General features: G+C 28.4%; 1 protein-coding gene across 2 annotated transcripts in view; it reads right to left on the reverse strand.

Annotated features, from left to right (window-relative positions):
- The window catches only part of LOC129975146 (nucleoprotein TPR-like), a 114,454-nt gene continuing 88,313 nt past the window's right edge, over nucleotides 1-26,141 (reverse strand). The window contains exons 40-54 of one of the 2 annotated variants that reach the window (XM_056088106.1): nucleotides 25,027-25,155; nucleotides 22,353-22,457; nucleotides 20,284-20,410; nucleotides 19,892-20,160; nucleotides 17,388-17,455; nucleotides 17,207-17,308; nucleotides 15,627-15,711; nucleotides 14,779-15,026; nucleotides 13,895-13,995; nucleotides 13,093-13,184; nucleotides 11,305-11,397; nucleotides 5,149-5,284; nucleotides 3,868-3,974; nucleotides 2,856-2,957; nucleotides 1-1,226 (exon numbers count right to left, since the gene is read on the reverse strand). In XM_056088106.1, coding sequence (XP_055944081.1) covers nucleotides 943-1,226; nucleotides 2,856-2,957; nucleotides 3,868-3,974; nucleotides 5,149-5,284; nucleotides 11,305-11,397; nucleotides 13,093-13,184; nucleotides 13,895-13,995; nucleotides 14,779-15,026; nucleotides 15,627-15,711; nucleotides 17,207-17,308; nucleotides 17,388-17,455; nucleotides 19,892-20,160; nucleotides 20,284-20,410; nucleotides 22,353-22,457; nucleotides 25,027-25,155 — 2,048 coding nt within the window. In that variant the 3' untranslated portion in view covers nucleotides 1-942. Of the gene's footprint in view, nucleotides 1,227-2,855; nucleotides 2,958-3,867; nucleotides 3,975-5,148; nucleotides 5,285-11,304; nucleotides 11,398-13,086; nucleotides 13,185-13,894; nucleotides 13,996-14,778; nucleotides 15,027-15,626; nucleotides 15,712-17,206; nucleotides 17,309-17,387; nucleotides 17,456-19,891; nucleotides 20,161-20,283; nucleotides 20,411-22,352; nucleotides 22,458-25,026; nucleotides 25,156-26,141 lie in introns of both variants that reach the window. The other variant, XM_056088105.1, reaches the window with a different exon arrangement.

Genomic DNA, 26,141 nt, shown 5'->3' on the forward strand with positions numbered 1-26,141 from the left:
TTGATGATGTATTTATTATGAAATAGTGTATCAAAACAAGTATTGTACTGCACATAGAAAGACCATCATAATTAATAAAGATAAACAAAACAAATTAGTTTGGGAATTATTCAAAATGGATTCATACAATCTTATCACAGTTCCTTTATATTTGTATCAATGTACAGTTTAAATCTTGATTACTCAAAAGTAGCAACTTCATGCATGCATACATACATACATACATCTGTTATTTTTCCTAAATTAGCATTTGCAAAGATTCCATACCAAATAATAAGGATTCAAAAGATGAACTTACTACATATTTTTAGTAACCGCAATTTTGTGATTAATCACTCTTCACAATGCAAAATAATTTTAAAAATTATAAATAATTTAAATTCAAACCTTACTTTAAAAAAAAGATGTTTGTATAATTTTAATCAGCCTATCAATAAATTTTATGATATAAATATACTAATTAAACATACATGTTACTTCATAATGTTTATAACTTTATTTACTTTGACTTTTTAATTCTTTTTTATTATTATTGGATAGAACTCACTATTTTATCAACAAAAAGAAAATCAAATATAAAATTATACTTATTTAAGGTTACAAAATACAAGATTGAACACACTACTTTAGAAAATCACAAGCAATATATTTTGGTTATTGTTTCAATTTAGAAGCAAATGACAAGCTTTGAATAAATATCTTTTTTAATTTGAATGAATCTCATTTTAATCCTACATTCAAGACAAAGGGGGGGGAAATCTTCAATGTGACTAAAAGAATTTATGCATTATGAAAGAAAAATGAAATACATGAACTTATAATCAACAATAAATGGTACATCTTTGTCGTATCATTTCGAATAAAAGTGTTTTAAAGAAATAACTTCAATTATTCATACAATCCATTCTATTATGCATTTTTCCAAGTAGACAGCAAAACATTTTAATACATGCCACGCCTTCTTGTGGCTCGTCTACCACGCTGTAAGCTAGATGACCATGTAGTTTCTGCTCCTCTTCCTCTACCATAAGCAGCACTGGCACTAGCATATCTGGCCCTTCTTACACGAGTTCTACTTCGTCCTGGAGTAGGAAGCAGCACCGATGCTGATGGAGTTTCAGGTTCAGAAGCTGCACTTGATGATTCAGGATCAGCAGCAGTGGATGACTCAGTTTCTTCTTTCCATACTATAGGTTTCCGTTGTGAAGAGACAGCTGAAGTATTGTCTGAATAAAAAGATGTTTTCATAAAATATTATGCTTCATAATTGTATATATTTTACATAAAATATATACTTTTTGCCATACTTTTCATTCCTTTCTTTCAAGTAGAAAAGAAAAATTGCTTAACTCAGAAATTGCTTACCACAACTGCTTCTTCCATGCTTAATATTTACTCAAAGCAATACATTTAATTTAAATATTTTTTTAAATGTTGAAGCTTTTATTACAAAATAATTATCAGTGCATCTTATTCCGTTTGACTTCTGAGTTCAAATATCACCAATATACTTTTAATAATTATTTGTAAAATTGAAGCTAGGATGTTCTTTATATTTCATAAGAATTATTTATGTGCATATATAAATAAAATTATTTTTATGCATACACAAATATTATTTAATAACATTAAAATGCTTCTTGTATAACTATTTAAGGTTTGTTTATAGTTTATATACAAATTTAAATATTTCAAGTTTTAGATTGCACAGAGTCAATAACAGAATCAATGTTAAAACTACCAGTTGTATTATTTACAAAAAATAAAGGAACTAATATTTTTATTTAAAATTAAATTAACAGGAAATGTGACTTTTCGATAAAATCTTTTAAACATATCACATTAAAACTCATATGTTATCAGTAACTACAGCACATAATAAAACTGTTATTTCCCAAAAATTGAATGCTGAAACAAGTATATATTAAATGTATATAAATAAATAAAAGAGACCATGTCTAGAATGACATTTTATTTAGAAAAATAATTGACAATCCTTATTAAATTATAACAATAGTTATAATAAATTATAATTGTTCATATTTGCTTTCCTTCATGTTTCTATTGATCGTATATAAAAATTCTTGAAAACTGCACAAAGTCTAAATATCAATGCAACGATGTTGCAGAATATACACTGCTATAGTTGCTCAAGTATATGTCAAAAGGACATCAATTTTGAAGAAGTTCCAAGAAGTATCAGCACTCAAATTCTGCTGAATAAAGAAAAGACATGATGATTATCTTATGTGTAAGCTAAAAAGTGGTAAATGTTTCGAGGATATAGTAAAACAATCAAACTTTTATAACAGAAAGTTACTCTACTAAAGCAATAATATATGAAAGATATTTACAATGAATAATAATCAATACAACAAACATAAAAATATATCATACTAGGATTGTAAAATAGCTATTCGAAAAAATGTGTACAATTTTTGTTCACAAAAAGATCGAAAATTATATTCAATATAGAAAAAACATTAATTGAAAACTAAATAAATCACAAATAAGTAAATGTCACATAAACAACAACCATTGATGCTCAGCAATCAGTTCAGCGATTTGATTTCAAAAGCTATGGAACATTATTTATTTACTTTTTGCAGTTTCTCTAATAAACAGTTCCAAAATATTTTATAAAAACTATTTAAATTTGCAAAAGATTTTTTTTTATTAGCAAAACTTGTCTTGGAAAATAAATACAGAATGGATTAATTAAAAATGAAAATAGAATATTACAGTGAAAGTAACTTACAGTTCATCAAGAAATTAAAAACCTTAAATATAAAAGAAGGTACTTCGTTTATTTTTATAACAGGGTAAACCCTAAAAAATGTAAGTTTTGCACCTACCTTTATTGGTTTGTTCAGGTTCTTGGGTAGTTTTAGCTTCATCAGAAATTGGTTCAGTTTTCACAACTTTTGATTCTGAAGTCTCTGCGGCCGGGGTGTCGCCTTAAAAGAAATTGACACTACTGGAAAATTTTACTAAATGCACAAAGTTTTTCAAATTTTTAACTCATCGTGCGCATAAGTTATTCTTTTAAGTTATCAAATATGAAATTATATAATTAAAATTAGTTGGTCAATAACTTCAAATTCATTTATGAAGAAACCGAAATTTTCAATTAATTAACTCTACTTTATGATCATATCATATATTCAGTGAAAATATTTAAAAAGAAATCTAAAATAAGATATTATACATTAATCAAAATTCACTTTGCTGCTTCATAAAAACAAATCCCATAAACACTAATCATCCTAATCTTATTTAATTGGAATAACTAGAAGTAATAATGAAAATGCCATAACTAAGATCATATCAAAATTAGAGAAACCTCATTTAAACATATTTTTAATTGCTAGAGCAGATTGTTAATAAGTACTCAATTTAGAATTTAATGTTTAGAAAATCAACTTCAAAAATGGGCCCACTTGACATTTAAAGTACATAAGTAAAAACAGCATTTTTTTTTTTTAAAGAACAGAGCCTCAAATTTACAACACTTATATTTTTAGCCCTACTAAAAAGTGAGAAGTGGGGGGGGGACAGTCATTCAAAGTAAATGTGGGCATACTCTTCATACTGCTGCAATGTTGATGAGTCACTAAATATTTCTTAACATTAAAAATAACAGTTTACCAGCTTTTAACATAAACTGAATTTTGAGGATTAAAACTACATGGTGCATAGTTCTACACATATATACATAATACACTATGATTCATACTTAACACAGGAGTTTCAAATCATTTACAAATATTTCATATAAGTCATACATTAGTATGAAATTCAATATGCATACATATTTCAAAAAGTCACATAAAGGCAAATTAAAAGGCAAACAAAAATAAAGACTACCTTCAGAAGCAGATAATTTTACTTCACTTTCTGTTTTGTTTACGTCTTTGGATCCAAAAGAACCTTCATTAGTAGCTGAAGTAGCTGCTTCAGTTGCAAAAGTTTCTCTGAAACCCAAAATTCACTATTAACATAAAAGAATATAAACAAACATATATAGATAAAGCCACTCACAAAATAGCTTTGGAATGAACTAAAATGAAATTTTATACAATTAAATATCAATAATTTTTCTCAAGTTCAATTTTGTACATCAAAAACTGTCTAATTTTACATATCACTCGTAAAAATAACAAAAAATATAATAATTTCAAAATTACAAATGATTAATACACAAGTGATTAGTAAAGTCTTTTTAAGCCTGTTAAATTCAAAATGACATCTTATATAACAGTAAAGGGCACCTATAATAAAGAAACAATATTGAATTTATAGAGACAGGTTACAAAGATTTTAGGGCAAATTAATGAAATTACAAAATCAGCCAAAAAAAAAAAAGTCAAATAAAAAATGTCAAATCACAGAAGAAAATTTCAGAGTTATTTATAAAACTGACAGAAATATTTGTGATTAAAATTATGTATTTAATGATATATTCTCTGGTATTCCCTCTCCCCTTGACTACATTTTCAGAATTTTATTATTTTTTTTATTGTTTATTTTGTATGTTGCTTAAATTTCACTTTGCTATTGTTTAACTCAGAAAAACTGCATGCTAATATTGCAGAATACATTTTTCAATCTAAGACTAACCCTTTTTCATGTCAAGAAAAGTTCATAATTTTAATTGAAAATATCTCTAACAATTTTACAGATCATGAATGTATGTATTTTTACTATGGTAGAGCATATATTTTTCTAATTGGACTTTCTGGCTGGTTCCCCCCCCCCCCATTTTTGTCATTTAACCAATAAGGGCATTCATTGTAACCTGCCTCAATAAATTCTGCAATAGTCATTTTACTATAAGTACATATTACTTCCCTGACTATACCAGACACCATTTTGAATTTAAAGAAAGGACTTTACTGACCAACCTTTATATTCACAAATGAGAAATAAGGCATAAAATACAAGAAGGAACAAATTAAATGCTTGCAATATGCATGCATATATGTGGCATGGAAACATTTTGAAAAAGTGAAATTGTAAATTAAAACATCTAATTCTCACACCGAAAAAAAATGCTGAAAACAAATATTTTTAACATTTAAGATAAAAGTACAAACTATCAATTATTCTTTATGCCTTAGACTACAACAGAAAATGCACAACACTTACGTTGTAGCAATGCTAGTAGTCGGATCTAATGATTCTTCGGCCAAATCGACTTTAATAGATGGAATAGCTAATTGACTACTTGTCACAGTAGTTTCTGTTGGTAATCCAGACATAACATCTGGAACAGTAGCTTCAGCTATTAAAAAATTAAAATTTATTATTATAATAAAGTATATAAAATTTCAACAAGCCATACAATATTACAGAAAAAATAGATTCCGTTATACACTATCTGCTAAAAGTATCCGAACACCCAGTGGCTTAGGGCGTACTGAGACACATATTAATATGATGTTGGCCCTCCTTTTGCATCGATGACAGCCTGCACACGTCTGGGTACACTTTCTACCAGTTTTTGATAGGTGGCTATAGGAATTGACTTCGAGGTGTCCATCAGAGCTGAAGTGAGTGCTTGCAGCGAGGATGGTTGATTACACTGGCTACGTAATCTGTGCTCTAATTTGTCCCAAAGGTGTTCTATGGGATTTAGATCGGGGCTCTAAGAAGGCCAGTATAGTTTTTGAATGCCCATTGCATCAAACCATGTCTTTGCAAGCCTTGATGTGTGAATGGAGCAGTTATCCTGCTGGAAGAGAAATGGGCCTTCCCCAAAATATTGCCATTGAGTTGGGAGTTCAGCATTGTCCAGAATTTCCACATACATCTCAGGGTTCATGTTTCCAACCACAGGAACCAACGAATCCAGGCCAAACCATGAGAAACACCCCCACACCATTATGCTACTACCACCAAACTTAACAGTTGGCACAATGCAGTCACTAAAGAAACGTTCGTCAGGCATCTGCCAGACCCAGACTCGTTCATCCGACTCCAGACTGTAAAGCAAGATTCATTACTCCAAAGAAAAGTTTTCCACATGTCCACAGTCCAAAGGTGAGCTCTGCACCATTGCAATCGATGCTTCGCATTCTGCAGAGTGATATTCGGCTTGTGCGTGGCTGCACGACCATGGAATCCCACATTTTTTAACTCTCGACGAGCAGTTATGCTGCTAAGACTAACGTCTGATGAGCTTTGGAACTCCTCAGTAATTTCCACCAATGAGGACTTGCGATTTTGTTTCTTGACCCTTTTCAGAGTTCTGCGGCTGCATTTACCAAGTTTTCTCAGCCTACCAGTCTGTTTTTCTGCAGTTTCACTGCCTCGACATTTCCACTTCACAATTACATCATTCACAGTGGATTTAGGCCTTTGTAGAATATCCGCAATCTTGCGAACTGATTTCCCACAAAGGTGGCATCCCACAACACTGCTACGATCAAACTCAATAAGCTCCTTTGACTTACTCATTGCCTCACTAAACACATAAATACAACCGCTTTTATAGCTTTCAATTACACATCAAATTGCGTCCCCAGCCAGAACCACCATTTTAAAGAGTGACCGGATACTTTTGGCCAGATAGTGTATCAAAGAGAAAACCTATGAAAAACTAAGAAATCCATCAGATTTATATCGGTGATAATAAAATTCAACGCAGTGACAAATTGCACAACATTATTACAATTATTACAGGGTGTCCCAATAAAGTAGAACAAGTATCTACTTCCTAAATATTGAGCCTAGATATTTCCCAATACAAAGTTTCATTAAATGAAACGTGCCACTGTATGGATACACTTAGGCTTCTGGAATCTAATTATAAAAAGTTTTAAACTTAATTTTAATGCAATCCGTTAGTGTAAGTGTCGATTATAAAATTTACATGCATTTAAGCACATAAAGTTTCATATTTTTATTTATAAAATTTGCTGAAATATTAAAAGACAAATTTATTGACCTAGACAACTTTTGCATACTGCTGTTTGATGTTGGAACACTTCTTCAATTAAATATTATGAATAATAAAGACCTCAAAAGATTAAAAGACCTGATAATTTGCATAATTGAAGTGTTTAAAAATTTTTCTTCAAACTGAATATCTTTGATACCTATGGATTCTTCAAACAATACTTGCATGTACGTGTAGCTAAATTGCAATTACATGCATTAAAAATCATCACCATTTTAAATGTTCCTTGTTATACTGAAATATGTTATTTTTAAGGAGAAGATCTAACATCAATTACGAGCAAAGGATTTTATTTTTACTTTTAAAATTAATCACTTTTCTGAAGCTTCTTAAATCGGGGTTGCCACTCAAATTCGGGAGAAAAAATTCCCAATGTTTTCCCTATATGTATATTCAAAATACAAGGAATGCTTGAATAGCACCCATGTGCTAGCTATAATGAAATATGGTTTGATGGAGTGAAAAATACATAGAAAGGAAACAATTTAACATTATTCAAAATAATAGTGTATTAAAAGAAAGTTTTTATATTTACATACAGAGGAAAAGAATTTATTTTTATTTATTATCTAAAATCTAGCAAAACAAAATTTATATATTACGGGGGTGGATATATCACCTCTCGTGCTCTTTAATCGTAAATCACACAAAATTGAAAACTCAAGTGAAATAAAACACCAAAAATTTTATTTTCATGATACTAATCATTTAATGATTAACATTACTAAGCAAGGTTGCTTATTTTTTTTTAAGTTTTTTTATTCATTTCACAAAATTCATGTATTTGGGCATCAATTTAAGCAACTTCTGTAAATTTTTCAGCCATCAGTTTCATAGAGCTAATCAGTAACAGATAAGGTATGGCATTTTTCTATGACCTGGTGTACATTTTTTAACTATTTCACTTTCAATGAATATATGTAAAAATATTTCCGATATATCATTGAATTCTTTAAAGGATGAATGTAACGCAACAAGTTTTGATGTCCATAAAAATTCAGCTTTAAATAATTGTGCTTGAACTAAAAAATTTCAAATAATTTTATGTTCGGACATTGACGTTTTGATATTTGACGTGCCATCTGTTACTGTATTCCTCTTAAGCCCCATTCCAACAGCCTATTGTCTTTATGGATACAGTCATAAATATGCCATCTGATCCACTGTAGGACCTCTCTCTCTCTGCGGATGTCGATCGGGAGCTTCCCTCAGACTGTCGGTAAAATTAACAGACATCAAAGAACACCAGAAAACCACAAGTTAAGGGAAAGAAGACAAAATGTGCCAGACTGACGATGCGCATGGGCCCTCAGAAGGGGGCTTTAGTTACTAAGTCCAACATTGATGATGACTCTTTTGAACTGGCAGACAGTCTTGTACCTTTTCCTCTTTTAGCATGACTTGTAATTGCCTGTTTCCCCATATTAATTAGACTTATTATCTTCTAACAAAGCGAGCAATATGAAATTATTGGATTTTGCAGAACTTCTCGAACCCATTCAGCAAAATCAGGCTTGATTTTTTTTTAATCCATCTAATTCATATTAAATATGGATTTTAAACATCTCATTGTTTTAAAAATTAATCTATTTTAAATAAGCATACAGTTTCTCAAATAATAAAGAAACCATTAAAAAACTCAAGTATGGTAGACTTAACACCACCATGCTGCTGTTATTCTCGCCAGAGAAATGTTTTCTTTGAAATGTCTTTCACACAGTTACAGAAGTTGCACGCATGCTCATTAGCTGCAATTTGAGAGCCTTATGGAAAAGAAAAACTGTTTTGCAAATCGAAATTGGATTTAGATTGAAAATGATAACTAAGAAATTTAAAATTCCCAGTATTTCCCTAGTTTTTATGAACATTTTCAAATTCCATTGCATTTTCCGTATTTTTTTAGACGATTTTCAAATTCCTTGTGTTTTCCCAGTTTTCCAGATTCTACTGGTGGAGTGACAACCCTGTTAAATGTTCAATTTCTCAAGTTTCTCTTTCCATCTTTATCGAATTGAAAATGCAATTGTCAACTAATCAAAGTAAAGAACTGTATGCATTTATTACATCATTAGTATATTTCTTTCAAACCATGATAATCGAATGATATATCATTCGAACTATATTATTTGTACATGCCGTTTTTTTTTTTTTTTTTACACTGAATAAATTTGCATTCCAAAATAAATGCTCCCATCTAAATTTATGCCAATTTCATATAAAAAACATATATCTGCAAAGTTATTTTAGATTGGCACATGAAACTTTGTGTGTAAATGAACGCAAAAGAAACACTTTACTAAATGCTCAATTTAGTATATGTAGATCGCATAACATTTAATCATTTTTTATTATTTACTTATACAGATACTAAAATACAGATAAAAAAATCACATAATTTCCTACTTAATTTAATGAAATAAATGCTTGTTCCACTTTGTGGGGCACCCTATATAACTTGTAATATAATACAAATTTGTGGAACAATAAATTTAATAGAAAAAAAGCTGTTAACCATTGGGAAAAACTGCTAATTTTAAGTCTAACATGATTTACCCAGCTGAAAAACGATTTTTTTTTATTATTATTACTGTAAGGTTGTTACAAAAAGCCACAACATACACACTGAACAATGACTTAATATGATTGATTGAATATGACTATTTTTAATATCCTCTAACCTTTTGATTAAATTCTTTCCTTCATTAAAAATCCATAAAGATAGTGCTCCAATTTTACACTTATTTGGCATATTATACAGTACTATCCTGTTTTTACTTTTTTCAAGGGATTGCAGTAATGACAATAGGAATCGACTAGAAATAAATTGCATGGATCAAAATGTTCAGGGAAAATAAGAGGAATTTCAAAAATGCACAATATAAATTAATATCCATTCTTATTTTTAGTACTTTAGGTAAATAGTGAACAAAAATTAATTGTTGATTCTAATTAAAGGTTTTCATTCATAATGGGGAGGGGGGGATGAAAAACATTTCAAGGAACTTTTTAAAACAATTTAAGGAACATAAAATTATATAAACCAAACATAAAAATACAAATAATAAATTTTTTAGCATTCACATTTAAATATTTTATTATTTCCCTTACTACTTCTAGATGTTTAAGTGAAGAGATAAATGAGCATCTGCATTTCTCATCTTGCAATTCAAAGTGGGTTTCAAGATATAACACAAGCACCCTTACTGTTAAACAGTGGACAGCTACTGCTTAATAGTAATTTTACACAAGCTACTATTAGGTATCATTTCATAAGCACATTCACACTCTCTACGTAAAATCAAATAACAAATTGGTTATCTCATCTCCTCCTCCCAAAAAATGGTATACATTTTGCCAATTTTGCAAAAATTCAGGAAAGAATCAAGTACTTTCCTGCGACCTCGATTAGAGCGCAATAAAATTCAAGGTATTTTTTACTATTCTACTTATTTACATTTGGAAAGGTTATGTAAAACATTGCTTGAATTTGGTTGTGGATATAGAATTACCTAAGTTGCAATAAATGCCTTTTCTCTGCTTGAAATAAACCTTAATAATGAAAACTGTATTTATAATATTAATATTTATTTCAGTTGAAAATCCCAATTACCGTTTCCTACTGAAATAAAACAAATTTCTGTTTGCATATATGATTCATTATGGCTTCTGTTTTTCAAGTTCATAAAGATAATTAAATTTCTATAACCTGTATAGAAAAATACATAGTTACAATGACATTTTATTTCATGATATATATAAGGTGGGGAGTACAAAAGTTCATAAATGTAAACTTGAGGATCAGTTAAATGTTATATATTATAGAAAAAATCAATCAGGAATGAAAAAGCAAGGTAATTCAGTAGTTATTTTACTCTATTGGTTTCTAATACCTAAACTACCAATAAGTTATTAATAGAAATGGGCATTTCAGGGGAAAACTTAAAACAAAAAAAGCTAACTCATATTCCCCACACATGTTTTAAAAATAATTATAATAAATTAGTATCAGCAATAATGAAATTCTAAAAAATATGCAAAATGAAACACTGATCAAAGCTGGAATTTAATGCTTTCCTCATAAACATATTAAATTATGTGAAAGTTTTGATTAATACTATCATTATGAGAATTCTGATTTCATTATTCTTTGCACACAAATCTGTAAATTTTGTCTGAAAAAAATATTAAATCAAGGAGAAAAATGAGGGGGGGGGGGGCATAAATTGAGAATGCAATTGAGAATTAAGTCTGTATTTTTTAAAATTATTATTTTCTTTAGAGTTTATATAATGACTTTTCACACATATCAATGTATATCAGATTAGTTCTAGCTCAAATCATACCTGGAGGAGAAACTTGTATAGGTGTTGATGGAACTGTTCTACCTCCTTCATCAAACTGAGATAAGTCCATTCTTGTATCATCAACTCCCAAAGCTAAATTAAAAATATACAGAAAATAAAACTGCATTGCTATCTTTTTCATTCAAAGTAAGGCAATAAAAACCATATCAGTAATAAAACATTTCTTTAAATACAATAAATTAATTTTTGATTTTTATTGAATTCAATTCAATATCCATCTGTATCAAAGCTTTGGACAACTAGTTTAGATTGGAATGAAATTCTAAATTATCAGAAGCATTATATAATTCATCAGAAGATTTTTTAAAACTAAAATCTAAATTATAATAAATTCATTCTTTTTTGAGTGATAAGCCATTTTTTTATAAAGCATTTTATACAGGATAGCCATAAAATAATTCTCTCAAATAAAAGTTATTTGTATGTGAAATAAATAATGGAAGAAATATCCAGAATTACAAAGAAAAAATAATTGCACTACAAATTGTCAATTCAATAATGTGTGCACAGAGAAGCACATTGAAAATGCAAATGGACCAAGGAAAGCTACTGTTGATCAATAAAAGATAAATTTTTATGAATTTCAAACTGTATGCCATTCATTTCTATATGACCCATTCATTACTCAAACATAATGGAATTTTACATAACTCACTTTCCATTAGTCCATTATTAGAACATCCTCACTTTCCATTATAATTATTGGTCCATCTTTCTTTTGATAACATCAAAATCTCTCCTACCAGTAGCTTTTGTTGCTAAATTTCTTTTCCACATCCATCTCCCCATGGCTTTCAATGTTTGCATATGAAATTTAGTTTCATTTATTTATAAATTTTAGAAGATGATCTTCCATAAACTGGGAAAGTAACTTAATGGCTACCATGTATTTCAGAAATACATCCTTGTATTTTCTACTCTACCCAAAGGATATTTACTATTGTAAGTCTATATCAAACTTGCAAATTTTAAGTGAAGCAAAATCATATTTTATACATAGAAACATACAGCTATTACAAAATTGATGAAAGTGTGCTTTTTACAGCTTATCTATTTATTTTAATTTTAATTGCATTTAAATAGTTGGCAAACAAAATTTTTACACAAATATAGAAAAAAAAAAGCATAGGATATACTGCAACTATATTGTATATAGATAATGCAATACAATTCTGTGGTTGTGAGGTTGTGTAAAATTACTTGAAATATAAGTTAGGAACAACATATTTATCAAGAGATCTCTAAATCCTGTCAATCTCTAACTCACAATGCTTTGATTGTAATATAAAGCAGATATTAACAGCAAATGTAAATTTTAAGCAGAATTCCCACACAAAATAAAAAAAAAATATTTGTACAATAAGATGCAATTGTACCATACTTCTATTAAAAAGTCTTCTATCTTAGAGAGTGCATCTTTTATACTGGTGTAAAGTAAAAATTAAGCATTAATTGTGATTAAAGAAAATATTTTAAATGTCCTTAACATTTCAAGATATCTGAAAAATTTTAATAAAAAACTAAGCTGAAAATTAGAATTATTCTATATATCTAACAAGAATTATAATTTTTATTGTAAAAATATTGAACTTGCATAAATAGAAATGATTAAACAAATTTAAATTGGATATTTTTATTTACGTTAGCCCACAATGAAAGTAACAGAAAAAGTTTAAGTTAATAACCTGCAAAACAGATTAAATTATTTTGTCAAAAATTTTTTTAATGCAATCATTGATATAATATAAGATTATTAATTACCATTACCTCCTTGACTTGCCAATTGAGATATACCCTGCTGTGTAGGTGAATTGTCGGAACTAGAGAAAAGGAATCTAACTTGAGGAACATGAGGTGAACTGAAAAAAAAAAAAATATTGCATATTAAATACAATCCAATTCAATTTGTAATAGAACATAAACTTCAATAAGTGCAAACAAAAATTATGTATAAAAAAATGACCCTAATTGGAATGAGCATTTATTCCCTTAAATATTTGAATTGGATATATCTTTCGAGTTACAAAGTACCATTAAATAAGGAATGTTTTGTAAAGATTGATAATAAAAAGTTAAAATTAATTTTTATAATAGTTGTTGTTTCTTATCCTCAAAAGATTTTATATATGTGAGATCAGCTCCAGTAGGCTGTTCATGCCAAAAAATCTACAATAATAAGTTTCGGATGCTAAGTCTCCCTTAGAAAGTCTGATGCAACCAAGAACGTGATCCGGTAAAGCTGGATGTCACAGTAATTTTTACAAGTGAGATGGATTTTTCTACTACTTTCAAAGGAAAGACAAGATTCAGAATAAATGTTCTTAACTTTACCCGATCTCCGGGAATTCCCTGACCATTTCCGATTTTCCAAACCGATTGCTCACCTTGATAATTATAACTTCAGAAATTTAAGACACAAATAACAAATTTTTTCTTCAAAAATTAAGAATTCAAAATTTTGATGCTTATGTATTTATATTGCTTCACTAATGATTTCCTTCCTCTGTTGTCTTTAAAATGTTGGGTTTATAACCACAATGTATAAAATTTAAAAGTTTCAGTTATTTACCTAACAGCCTCAGCAAAACCATCTGTTCGTCTTGGAACATATAATGTGGGAGTTGAAGGAACAATTCCATCATCACCTTCTTCAAAATTTGATCCCTGGCCCTGCAATCAAATAATATCTTATCATTAGTAATTCTAATTAGTCATAAATAAATATAGAATTAAATTGTGCTTCTTAAAGAATAAGATCAAATAAAGAGTGTAATTTACATTTATACATTGACAAATAAAAATGCATTTTTAGCTATCTATTTTATTTGTGAAAGTATATCATAATGAGAAAGGATCAGATTAATCATTTAGGATCAAAAAGGATCAGGACAATTTTTTTATAAGAGTAGGTCAACAAATTTCACCAATAGTTATGTTAATCATTTAGTCCACAATTAACATATACCTAGAAATACCATGGAAAGATTAAAAGTATAATTCAAATTTACATGTCAATTTTAAAATGAATATGCAATAAATTTAGCAATCCTGCATAAAACAGAATTACATATTTTTTTTTTTTTTTTTTTTGTTCAATCTGTTCAAAATAAATATTATTAATTCAAATAAGACTGTAAATGTTTCTCCTTTATAAATCAATAATTTAAAATTTTTTTATTGATTCATTTTTAAAAACATAATTTATGAATTTTTTTACATTATTCATGTGACTAAATTATGTAATCTTGCAACATATTGAATTGATTTATATGGTATCAAAGGCATTTTTTTTATAATTATAGATTAAAAAAGAAAATGTTCTTATCTGATTATGAAAGACACTCAAATGTTAAGATCAATAATTGTCTTCTCTAATTGTTCAATTGCCTTAGTCGAAACGAACAATTTGAGTATTATTTGAATGATGAATATATAATAATTTAATCTACTTACAGGTATTGTGAAAGGCGTAAGGTGCTGCCTATTTACTGGTGCTTGTCGTTCTAACCTAGGAGGACCTACAGCCAATGTAGCTCTAGGTGCTGAGGAAGAAGCACTAGATGTAATTATAGGCTCAACACTTGGAGCAACACTAGATGAGATCTCGAGAGTTGGTGGGAATGCAGGGGGAGCCATGCATTGCTCAGCAGGGGCATTTTGCAAACTACTGCTGTCTGCATCCATTTGATTATCCAAAATATCTAATTGGTAAAAATGAAATAAATTGACATTCTACAGTATTCATTCGATTCTATGATAGCAATCTTAAAATTTTTTAATATGTAATAGATGTTGATTTGTAATATCAAATGTTTCTAAATAAATACATTTTTAAAATGAAATGAATTATTAATTTATTAATATTACCAATAAAGCAACAGATAATTTAATTCAATCAACCAATGATAAACTTTCAAGAAAATTGGTTTGCACATACATTTTTTCAAACATCACACACACACAAAAAAAATGAGAGGGTGATGCTCAAATTATCTGCAAAATTTGAACAACATTTAAAGTCAACAATTATCTAAAGTTGTCACCACTTTGTTTTGGTCTGACAATTAAACATGAAGGAGAAACAAATGCAAATAATTATTGACTATAAATGATAATCAAATTGTAGAAAAGAATTACTTAAATTGTTCTTCCCTGTCTGGAACAGAAAAGGGGAGCAATTTAAACATAGCTCATAAATTTTTAGAAATCAACAACAATACATACATATATTACAATAATTGGATGGTAGACAACATGTAGCATTTAAGAAACTGGACGTACAAAAATATATAAAAACCTACCAATATCAGGTGTAGGAGTTGGTTGGTCCAGCATTTCTTCTGTATCATCTTGCTGTTCTTCAACCATATCTTCATCATCTGGTGACTGTAATGGAAAAATAATAAAAATTTTAAATCCATTGAAATTAGTAGTATAGTCAGTGGTAGTGGTCTCCCCAAAACTTTCTTCCATACTCTCATAAAAGTTTCACTTCCCTTCCCCACATAAAATTGCAGACCTTGGGGAAGGCTGACAAACTGTATGGCATTGACAAGTAATCACTATTCATGGTTCAACAAACAATAGTTACAAAATATAGACCATTGACATGAATTGAGCAGTGTTACTGAATATATGCAATCCCTGATATTCTTTCCTGTCACCAGAATAGACATATAAAGTGAAAATTGTGTTCTTGAAACTCAGGGAAATCTAAAATGTAGAGATTCATTAAAATTACAAATTTAAATTTTTTGATGATTACAATACTTTATATACACTTTGTATACCAGAAAGTAAAAATAAATACTATAGAAATTCTACACTTCACTTTAAAAGTTTATTTACTACTTATAAACACAAGCAATGTCTCAAAATCTTTGACAAAGTAATATTATAGGTATTTGCAAGTGCTACTTGTTTGTATTAATGGATCAGATAACATAAAGGAAGAAAAAAATTATAAAAAGAGAGTACTTAAAAGAAATTATTTCTAAAATACAAATTAGAGCATAAAATGCAAAAAATAAGATGTGATGATATGAAATGCAACTTAAATCATGACTAAACTCTTAAATTGCTCAGTGTGTTGCTTCTAAATTACTAAAATGTAATAATGCCAATATTTTTTAGAAAAAAAAATGGTGTCATTATTTAGATGCCAATAAAAACTTGTGGTGAATCGCATATAAGCCAGTAACAGCGCTTCTGCTCGAACAGCTGTTTTAGCAAAATTGGTTAGTTACTGGACAGCTAACCCAAAGGTCCCAGGTTCTATCCTAGCACGTCCCAAACCTGCACATTCGTGACCTCGGACGCTGAACCTTCAACCTTCATACAGCTGTTGTGGCGCCATCTACCCGCAACCAAAGTCGCCAGACTCACTTGGCGCAGGAAAGTCGTCAGACTCACGTGACGCAGCAACCCTAAGTCGCCAGACACACTTGGCGCATCAGCACCCACAAACTCTCGCCATAACGCTTGGCGCAACTCAAATAAGGGTATGGCCCATTAAGACAACAGCTACTACTCAATACATCACCACTCAACGCAATATCGTTCGTCTCCCCTTCGCCTCACTGGAGGGAGAGTACTGTGGTGAATCGCATATAAGCCAGTAACAGCGCTTCTGCTCGAACAGCTGTTTTAGCAAAATCGGTTAGTTACTGGACTGCTAACCAAAAGGTCCCAGGTTCTATCCCCATGCGTCTCAAACCCGCACAAACTTTTGAATTTTTCGTCTTCTTAGTTTTATCAATTATTTTCAGCATATAATATCATTATAGACATATATCATTAAAGGCAGATTTGAGCATAAAATATCATTATGTAGCAAGAATTCAGACTTTAGGAATTAAAAAATTCAGAAATCTTTACTTACAACATCTATTCCTTGCATCTGTTCACTTTCTTCAATAGCTCCTTCTTCCATACCCTCAGCTTCAAAGTCTTCATCTATTTTATTTTCTTCTTGTGGCTCCCACTGCATAAATTGCATTAAAATATATTTTCAACAGCAATAAAAAATAATGAGTTGCAATAAGACTAAATAAAATTCTTACATCAATTATTTGCTCATCTTTATCTAGAATTTCTGTTTCTGTACTTTCAATAGCAGCAGCGACCAATTCTGTAAAAAAGTATATATAAGCTATTTTTAGACAAAATAAAATTTATACAGAAATTGCATTAAAGATTTGTTTAAAAAAAAATATGCATTATAGAAAAAGTATAATAAAAGGGTTCAATTTTAAGTTTATAACTATCACATTCAATCTGAAAAAAAAAAAAAAAAATAATAATAATAAATGTTACTTTAGATTTGTTACTACTATAATAATACATTTATTTTAATTATTAGTATACATTTGTTGTAATTTATTATAATAAAATCAGTTTAAATTAAAGATTTGTTTCTTAATTAAATTATGATTTTAGTTTCACGTAAAACTGTTAATCATTTTGTAACATCAATAACTAAATAGAATAGCATTTTAAACATCACTAATTATTCCAGGGCCAGAAAAAAAGATGAATTCTTTTTATAAACAAGAATTAAGTCAATATTTGAAGATTCCAACTCAAACTAGACATCTAAATGATGGAAAGCACAGAATTACTGTAATACGCTTTTTACCTAAGAATTATTATTTATTTGCCACAATATGGCAATCGCTCTTTTAGTCAGCTACAAATAATTTGACATATAAGCAATAAATAAAGTCACAAGAACAGCAATTCTTTAATCCTTAAAATTCAACTATTTAATATTATATATAATATTTTGTGGAGTTCCATTATTTGTATTGGAAATAAATAAGACTTTGTTCTTTCATATGGCTGTCTTACTCTGCAAATAAAAAAAAACAAGATGGTTGCAATCTAAAAACATATAAGAAAGAGAAATGTTATAAACATTTTACTTGATCGCAATGCATTTCTACTAGAAACTGATGTAATTTGAAAGAAGTTTTTGTTATCTGTTCTGTTTCACTTGAGATACTAAGAACTAATACAATATCCATTTTACATAAGATGAATTTACCAGAATTCATAATTTATTTTTGGGACAGAAAAGTATTTAATAAAAAATAATTTTTTATCATTTTTTTATATCAGAAATCATATTAATATACAGGGTTCATATATTAAATTTTAACTTAAAAAATGAGAACTAGCCTTAAAATAATATTTTTTTTTCGTTATAGAACTATAAATTCAAATGAAATGAATTAAGTTGGGTATTAACTAAGTAGAGGCCCAATTTTATACAAATATATATATACGTATGAAATGCCACAAGAATCGCAGTATATTTATCACCAGCACTGAAACTTAGTTATTTAAAACTTTTTTTTTTCATTTGAAAAACATTTTTATAAGGTATTTTGTGCTGATCTTAAATTATCTAATTAAACTGTAGTTAGTATAAGGAGGGAGGGAAGTATACTGCTACTTTATTAACAGTCCAATTCCTCATAAAAGGTTATGAACATAAGCAATCAAATCTAGAATATAAAAATCATGGTAATTTTATTCAATATGTAAATAAAAGATTGTTCCACCTCAGAGACTTTTCCAAAAATTTTCAATTCATTAAATTTTTCATTAATAACTTTCCCCAACTAATTAATTTTGTTAATAATGAAAAGTTTCTGGTTTGTCAAACATGCAAGTGCACTAGCTTTATATTCAATTTCAGCATTTTTTTTTAACCTTATTAAAGAGATCAAGAAATCTAATTTTCTTTATGTCATTGACAACTATTTTGCTACTAAAAATAGGTGTTATTTTGAATGGACTCATATTGCCAACTTTCTCAATTCTTTAATAAAGTTTACCAAATGTATTCTGCCAAACTGCTTTAAGTAGTCATAAACTACAAGTTATGAAACATTATATTTTTCATTCAAATTTCCATTCATTGAAATTTTTCGTTCAGATTTCGGTATTTTTTGAAGAAAAGAGAGAAGATCAGTGAGAACAGTTTAAAGGAGGAGTTGGAGAGACACGAGTGCTTAAAAGTGTTCCCGATTTTGTATGAAGTTCCAGGCTTCTGTGTTAAGATTTACCCAATAAAGATCGGCGGATTTCTGGAGCTGCCCCTGGAGTAACCGTATGAGCAAACAGCCTGTTAGCGTTTTTCTCCGAATTGATCGAAAAGCTATTTCATGATTAAACTTTCAACTGTTGTGTGAATTTTGTAAATAATATTAACCTAGATGAGAATAAGTTGTTTTTGTATACATATATAAGGCTGTGAATTAAGGAGTTTTTTGTTATGCTACTCTCTTATTTGATCAGTCAGGGTCAAAACATTATAATATGTGCACAGCCATGACACTTGCCGTCTAACACAACTGAGATATCACTTCAATTGCTCAGCACCTGATCACTTTTCACAGTCTTTCCATTGATTATACAAAATAATAGCAAATATTCAATGAAAAAAAATTCCATTGAATAAATTCTTTTCATTTCTTGCATTCCATTATATTCAAATAATTTAAATTAATATTACTTTACAATTTGTATAGCATTGATGTTCAGTATAGTTATAACTGACCTTCATTTACAGACGAGTTTATAGTTTCCTGGCTACCTTCTATCTCCAGAATTGGAGGATCTTCTGCTTCAGTCTGAATGTTAGAAGAATGTGGCTCAGGTTCTCTAACTGGAGAGCTCTCCAATTTCCCCTGCATCACAACAGGAGCAGCTGGCACAACCGCAATGTTTGTTGGTACCACAACTAATGTAGGAGTCTGTTGATTGGTTTGGCTTCCTTCAGACACCATTCTTATTCGTTTAAGTGAAGCATCACCACTTTCTGAAGACCTAAATAACAATGGATAATCTTTATGGATTTAATGTGTTGATTTCAGTGATGATATTTATATGTTAAATCAGATTTAATTTTTTTTAAAAATTGGTGAAAAAAATTATTAAAGAATTTAATACCCGGGGCTCTCATCCCGAGGCCTCTTAACTGTTGGTGTAACTACTTGTGTTTGTGTTGCAGGAGGAGATACAATCACAGATGTTGTTGGGGCTGGGGAATCAACAGGTAATGTTTCAGAGACTTGATCTGTAAATAAAGAACACTATAATATTTGCCACTTAATTCATTATTTAAAAATGCATTTAATAAAATGACATGATTCCATCTTCAAAAAATATTGAGCAATTAAATATAAAATTGGTAGCAAGGAACAATATGAAAGCATATTTTTGTATGCAAACGTATACTTTATTTTAACCCAGAAATATTCTACAAAATAACTGTACTTTTCTTCAGAAACATTTCAATTAATTTCATCATGCCCCTTTCTCATCTTTCCAAATTTTAACAAAAATTTGATATTTTACTTCAATTCCAAGTAACAAATTTTGATTTAATTTATTTTAAACAGCTAATTTAATTTACAATATCCACATGTTTTTAACCCTCTGATAGCAAACAAAATTTTTCAGACAGATGGTTTCAGTTTGGTATCAAAAGCAAGTAGCTCAGATATTTGACTAGTTTTGATGAGAAATACAGAGTTTGAAAATAGCTTCTGTGATAACACAGTCAGGGATTTAATGACACAGTTGGAGTTTCTCTTTCACAGTTCATTTCTATATTCCTTAAGGCAAATAAGAGGTAAGGAGGAATTCACACAAAAAAAATTCTGTATATTTTTACAATTACCATCCACTTTCATGCACATAACAGAAAAGACTTTACTGCTACATACTTCTTTAACACTGCAGTATTATATTAGTGATAAGTAACCAATACAAATACTAACTTTTTAAAAAAATATTGATCTCTATATATAGTGGCTTTGAAATTATTTTGTTAAAAAATATTTCTTCATAAAATTGCTGAAATATATAAATAAAATAACATAATTACCAAAAATTCATTAATTACTTGGAAATGTTTTTTTTAATTTCCTTTATTTTATAGATTTTCTTTTTAAATAAAGTTTTAAAAATATTATTTTTTTCTATTACTGAATATTTTTGGTCAATATATGATGTTTATTCATACAAGAAAAAAATATTTTATAATTATTTTGAAGATTCAGGATAATTTACTTTTTTTCATCAATCATTTAGATAAAATTCTCATGGATAAATTTTTGGAAATATAATATCAGAGTTTATTTTTCTTTAAATTATATATTCTTTTAATAATAAGATAAGATTTTTTTTACTTTAAAAGTATTATTTTAAAATTAAAAAAAATCACCCTAAAAATCAATAAACCAAATTCTTCATATGAAAAAAGTAATAGTAAAAATAATTTCAAATAAAATGTTTAGCTTAGAATCGAAACTATAATGCTATTTCCGAAATTTATTTAGATAAATGATAAAACTGTTAAATAAGATTTGGAGAACTATCTAGATTTATTGAGAATTAGAATTTCGAGAAATACAAAGTGGAGCATTTTTTTAAAAAAAGATTCTCAATTTTATTATTTATCTTAGAATATGATAGAAAACTCCAAATAATACTATTTTATAGGGGAAATAATAAATTGTGCTCCTAAAAACTGTACTAGAAAATGAAAAATCTCAGGCTGAAAATAGAATATAAATTGTATAAGGAAATTATAAAGCAATGTAATGCTATATACTTCAAATAGCTGAATGTAAATAGCCACCCAGAATTTGAGTTCAATTCTTGCTGTTCTTCTTGAAGAATCTTAAATTCAAAAGAAAGATGCCTTAAAAATTATTTTGATGCTGATAAATGTGTCAAATGTATTAAATACTAATTCCTTTATTCTTATTTCTACATTTATAAATGATATCAATTTAGAAAGAAAAATTATATTTAAATCACAATTTTTTTTATGCCAGCAAAGAAAAGCCAAAGTATATTTTATAACTTTCAAATTTAATTCTATATTTAATAAATTTATAGAATAAAGAGAAGTGACATTTACAAGTTGCTATCAGTTTACTTCATTATATAAATGTACAGTAATTAATACTTTCAATATTTTTAAAATTAAAACAGGATTGTGAAAATACCTGGCACATCAATTCTGGGTGGAACTAAAGCTGTCATTGGCATTGAAACAGCTGTAGTAACAGTATGTAGAGTGGAAATAGACGATGTTTGAGCTTCATCGTGCCCTGTAATACAAGCATCAATAAATATACTAAATATAAAACATTCATAGAACGATCATAAAGTTATATAAATATTATATTTTTTATTGATTCATTGATATGCATTGCAATATATAATAAGATACCCGTTTATTAGTGGATTATCCAATTTCATAAAAAAGAATTTTACTATATTTTTAATTTTACATCTAAAATATAATTTTTTTTGAGGGGGGAAAAAAGCACGATTTAAAAAAATAAAAAAGATACAAAAGATTTTCCAAAATTAATAAAAACATATAGTGCAAGTTAATGCTGCTCGAAAATTTTTGATAAAAATTGCTAACTCCTTTCAACACTGTTTAAAAGAAATGTTAAGTTTGAAAATGTTACTGTGGGAAAATGTGCGTTTCTTAACATTCTAAATTATTGCCAACAGTGATTAAAAGCATGTCACTATTTCAGGAAATAAAAAGCACATGCCTCTGAAATCAACCTAAAAATTTTTTTGATGAATACTGCCTTTCTGTTTATTCAAACCTCCTATAAAACTCTACAAATCTCAAATATATCAGTTCATATTGTCATTAGACCAGAGCATATTAAAATTTTCCCACTAATGACTACATTTTATCTGCAAAAGGAATTTCTCAACCTTGTCTATACACAAAAAAGGTTTTCATAATTCAATAGTAATAATATATATATTTTTTATTTTCAAAATAATAATGAAATTCTTCAACTCAAATGGTTTTCAAACTTATTCTTGCTATATAGTTTTTCAAAATTTGCCAAATTTAACTTTCTAATTCCCAATTTGGCTGATTATTCAGACATCCACAGAATGGCTAAAATACAATATGCTTACTTCCTCTTTTTAAAGTAGGGTCATAAAAAAAAAACTCTTTTTAAAACAAGGGAACTTTATCTCTTTGACAATGGTTGTTTCCCCTTTCACTGCTGATTGATGTCTCCAGAAAGTGCTTTAGGACAGATGCCTAATTTACATTATGCTTTCTGCTTGCCAAGTTTTTGTTGCAAAAATGCCTGGATATAATAAAATTAGATTTTTTTTCCCCCATCATGTTCGCATTTTGTGTTTAAACAATTTTGGGCCTGCAATAAGCTTTTGAAATAGAAAGAAGACACTTTGACTTGATTATGTTAGAGAATATTTGTAACTGTTAATTAGCAAGGCAATATTTTGTCCAGGTAAATATTCACTATCTAATGTTGTATCTTATGCCTACCAGCAATTTTAAATTCTAAAATTTTTAATAAATTTTGTTAATTTACTAGGATGTAAAAAATAAAACCACTCGGAAAATTCAAGAAAACATGCAGAAATATAATAGATATAATAATGCATAACAAATTTCATATCCGAATTTCAGTTCCAAAAATTTAGGCTACTCACGAGTCGGGTCGTACCGATTTTCGATTTATCGAAGAAGAAAAAAAATCGATTTTTGGATGCCAGTTTTCGAAAAATATCGATATTTTGACATCATGAATAACAGTTCAAGATGAATTGGGATACAAAAAAAATCGATATTCATAATTTGCATTTTCGATTTCGTTTTGGTAATAAGTGTTCCTTTTTCTTTCTTTTCCTTTTTTTTTTTCACCCTTATACATAATTTTTGTTAACATTTCTATAAATACTGACATATTTTAATATATAATACTTGTTTTAAGCATGTAATTTTGAAATAAACTGTTTTCTGTTCCCTAACTGAACTTCCATTATGGAAACTTCCCATTATAGAAAAATAATTGCGGTTATCAGAAGGTTGTAGACTGTCCTTTGTTTAATGACTAATTATTCATCTTCAGAAATAAAAGCAGATTAAATTCACAATTTTACTTGCAGCTCATATTTTCACTCTTAAGTGTACTCAAATAATGTTATAGTTCTGCTTTCGCCTAGCAAATCACGATACAATGAATTTATGTTTTCCATTTCGTTTTGGTTACCGGTTAGTGTTTATTTTTGTTGCTCTTTATTCTTATTGTCCTCTAAACAGAATTTTTGTTAATATATCTATAAATACTTTCATATTCTAATATATAAAAATACTTGTTTTAAACGCAATGTTATAAATTGTAATATGCAGGCACTGCTTTGGCATGGACACACTTTATTAAAAGGACTTTTACAAAATTACTTTCTAACTATTTTTATTCAAAAGAAGACAAATATTTTTATTATATAAATTTAAACTTTCTTTTATTTGGAGTCGTTCTGATCAGTCAATATATTAAGAGATACTATTTATAACTTATAATAGGTATAAATAAATTATAATATCACGATATATCGAAAAATATCAATATGCACAAGGCGATATATTGCGATGATGAAGTTCTGTTATCGCCAGCCCTACTTATGAGTAAAGCATCATTTAAGAAAAGCAATTATATTAAATTAATAGTTTTTGTAGCACTACTAATTCTGAGATGATTATGATGAGTCATCATTACTTAATTTAACAATTGGAGTGATACTTAAAGTTTACTACTCATATAATACTAAATACAAAGCAATAATGAAACACAAAACCAAGGTCTTCAAATATAATCTCTACATTACCTAAAGTGGGAGTAACTTCTGATATTACAGGAGACACTGTAATTGCCATTGTAGTAGGAGCTACCGTGGCTGTTGCAGGTGTTGGTTGCACAGTTGCTTGTGGAACAGAAACTGGAGTTGATGGCACAGCTAAAATTAATTAAATATAAATCACTCTCACTACAAGGCAACATATGTCTACAGAGCTCATTAAAATTCAGCTCCTAAAATTTAACATTATGAATGAAAACTGAGTCATCAATATACGAATAGGCTGCATTGATCAATCGCTACCAAATTTAGCATATTGCACACACACACACTTTGGAGTGTAAGAATGCACACCTCATAGAGATTTTTTTTTTTTTTTTTTTTTAAATTTAATCAAAAAGTTTAATTTTGGCATTTTTCAACGATAATTTCAAAGAATATTACGGGACAAATATGACTTTTACATTGTTTTAAACTATAAAAATAAGTCTTTTTAATGATATAAATTTAATAATAACAATAATGTTTGCTGAATTTTGGCAATTTTTTTAATATATAATTTACAACAATTGATTACATTAAAAATTTTTTACAGCATTTAGTTAAATAAGAAACCATCAAATAGCCTTAAAAAATGAACACTAAATCTATTAGAATTTGGCTTCCCCATTCAGGGATCTTTAGAGTATCTTTAACATCTAAAAAGTTTCCTAGTGATCATCTCCAATTCTAGGAATTTTCAGAAGAATGTCTGCTTTATATTTTATACAATTACAATATTCAATAAATATAAAGAAATTCTGTTAAGAAAAATTCAGAAAGTTATCATTTATCAAAATACATTTCAAAAACTGGCACATTCTTCTGATTTTAATCTTTTTTTTTTTTTAATGCTTTTTTTCTCCTTTTCTATTTTTTTAATTATGAAAAATTTGTCTCATTGGTTCTTTTTTTTTTTTTAATTTTTAATTTTGAAACATTACATAATTATATCATTAAGAGAATGCATGATTTTTAAAAAAATAAATTTTGCTATTACAATTGAAAAATTTATGGATGAAAGATTCATTCTAAATTGTTGGGGGAAGGTGGGGTGGGGGTAATATCAAATACAAAATTAACCTTATTTTCCACATCATTACAAA

This window comes from Argiope bruennichi, chromosome 7, assembly GCF_947563725.1.
Source record: "Argiope bruennichi chromosome 7, qqArgBrue1.1, whole genome shotgun sequence".
NCBI classification, from domain to species: domain Eukaryota; kingdom Metazoa; phylum Arthropoda; class Arachnida; order Araneae; family Araneidae; genus Argiope; species Argiope bruennichi.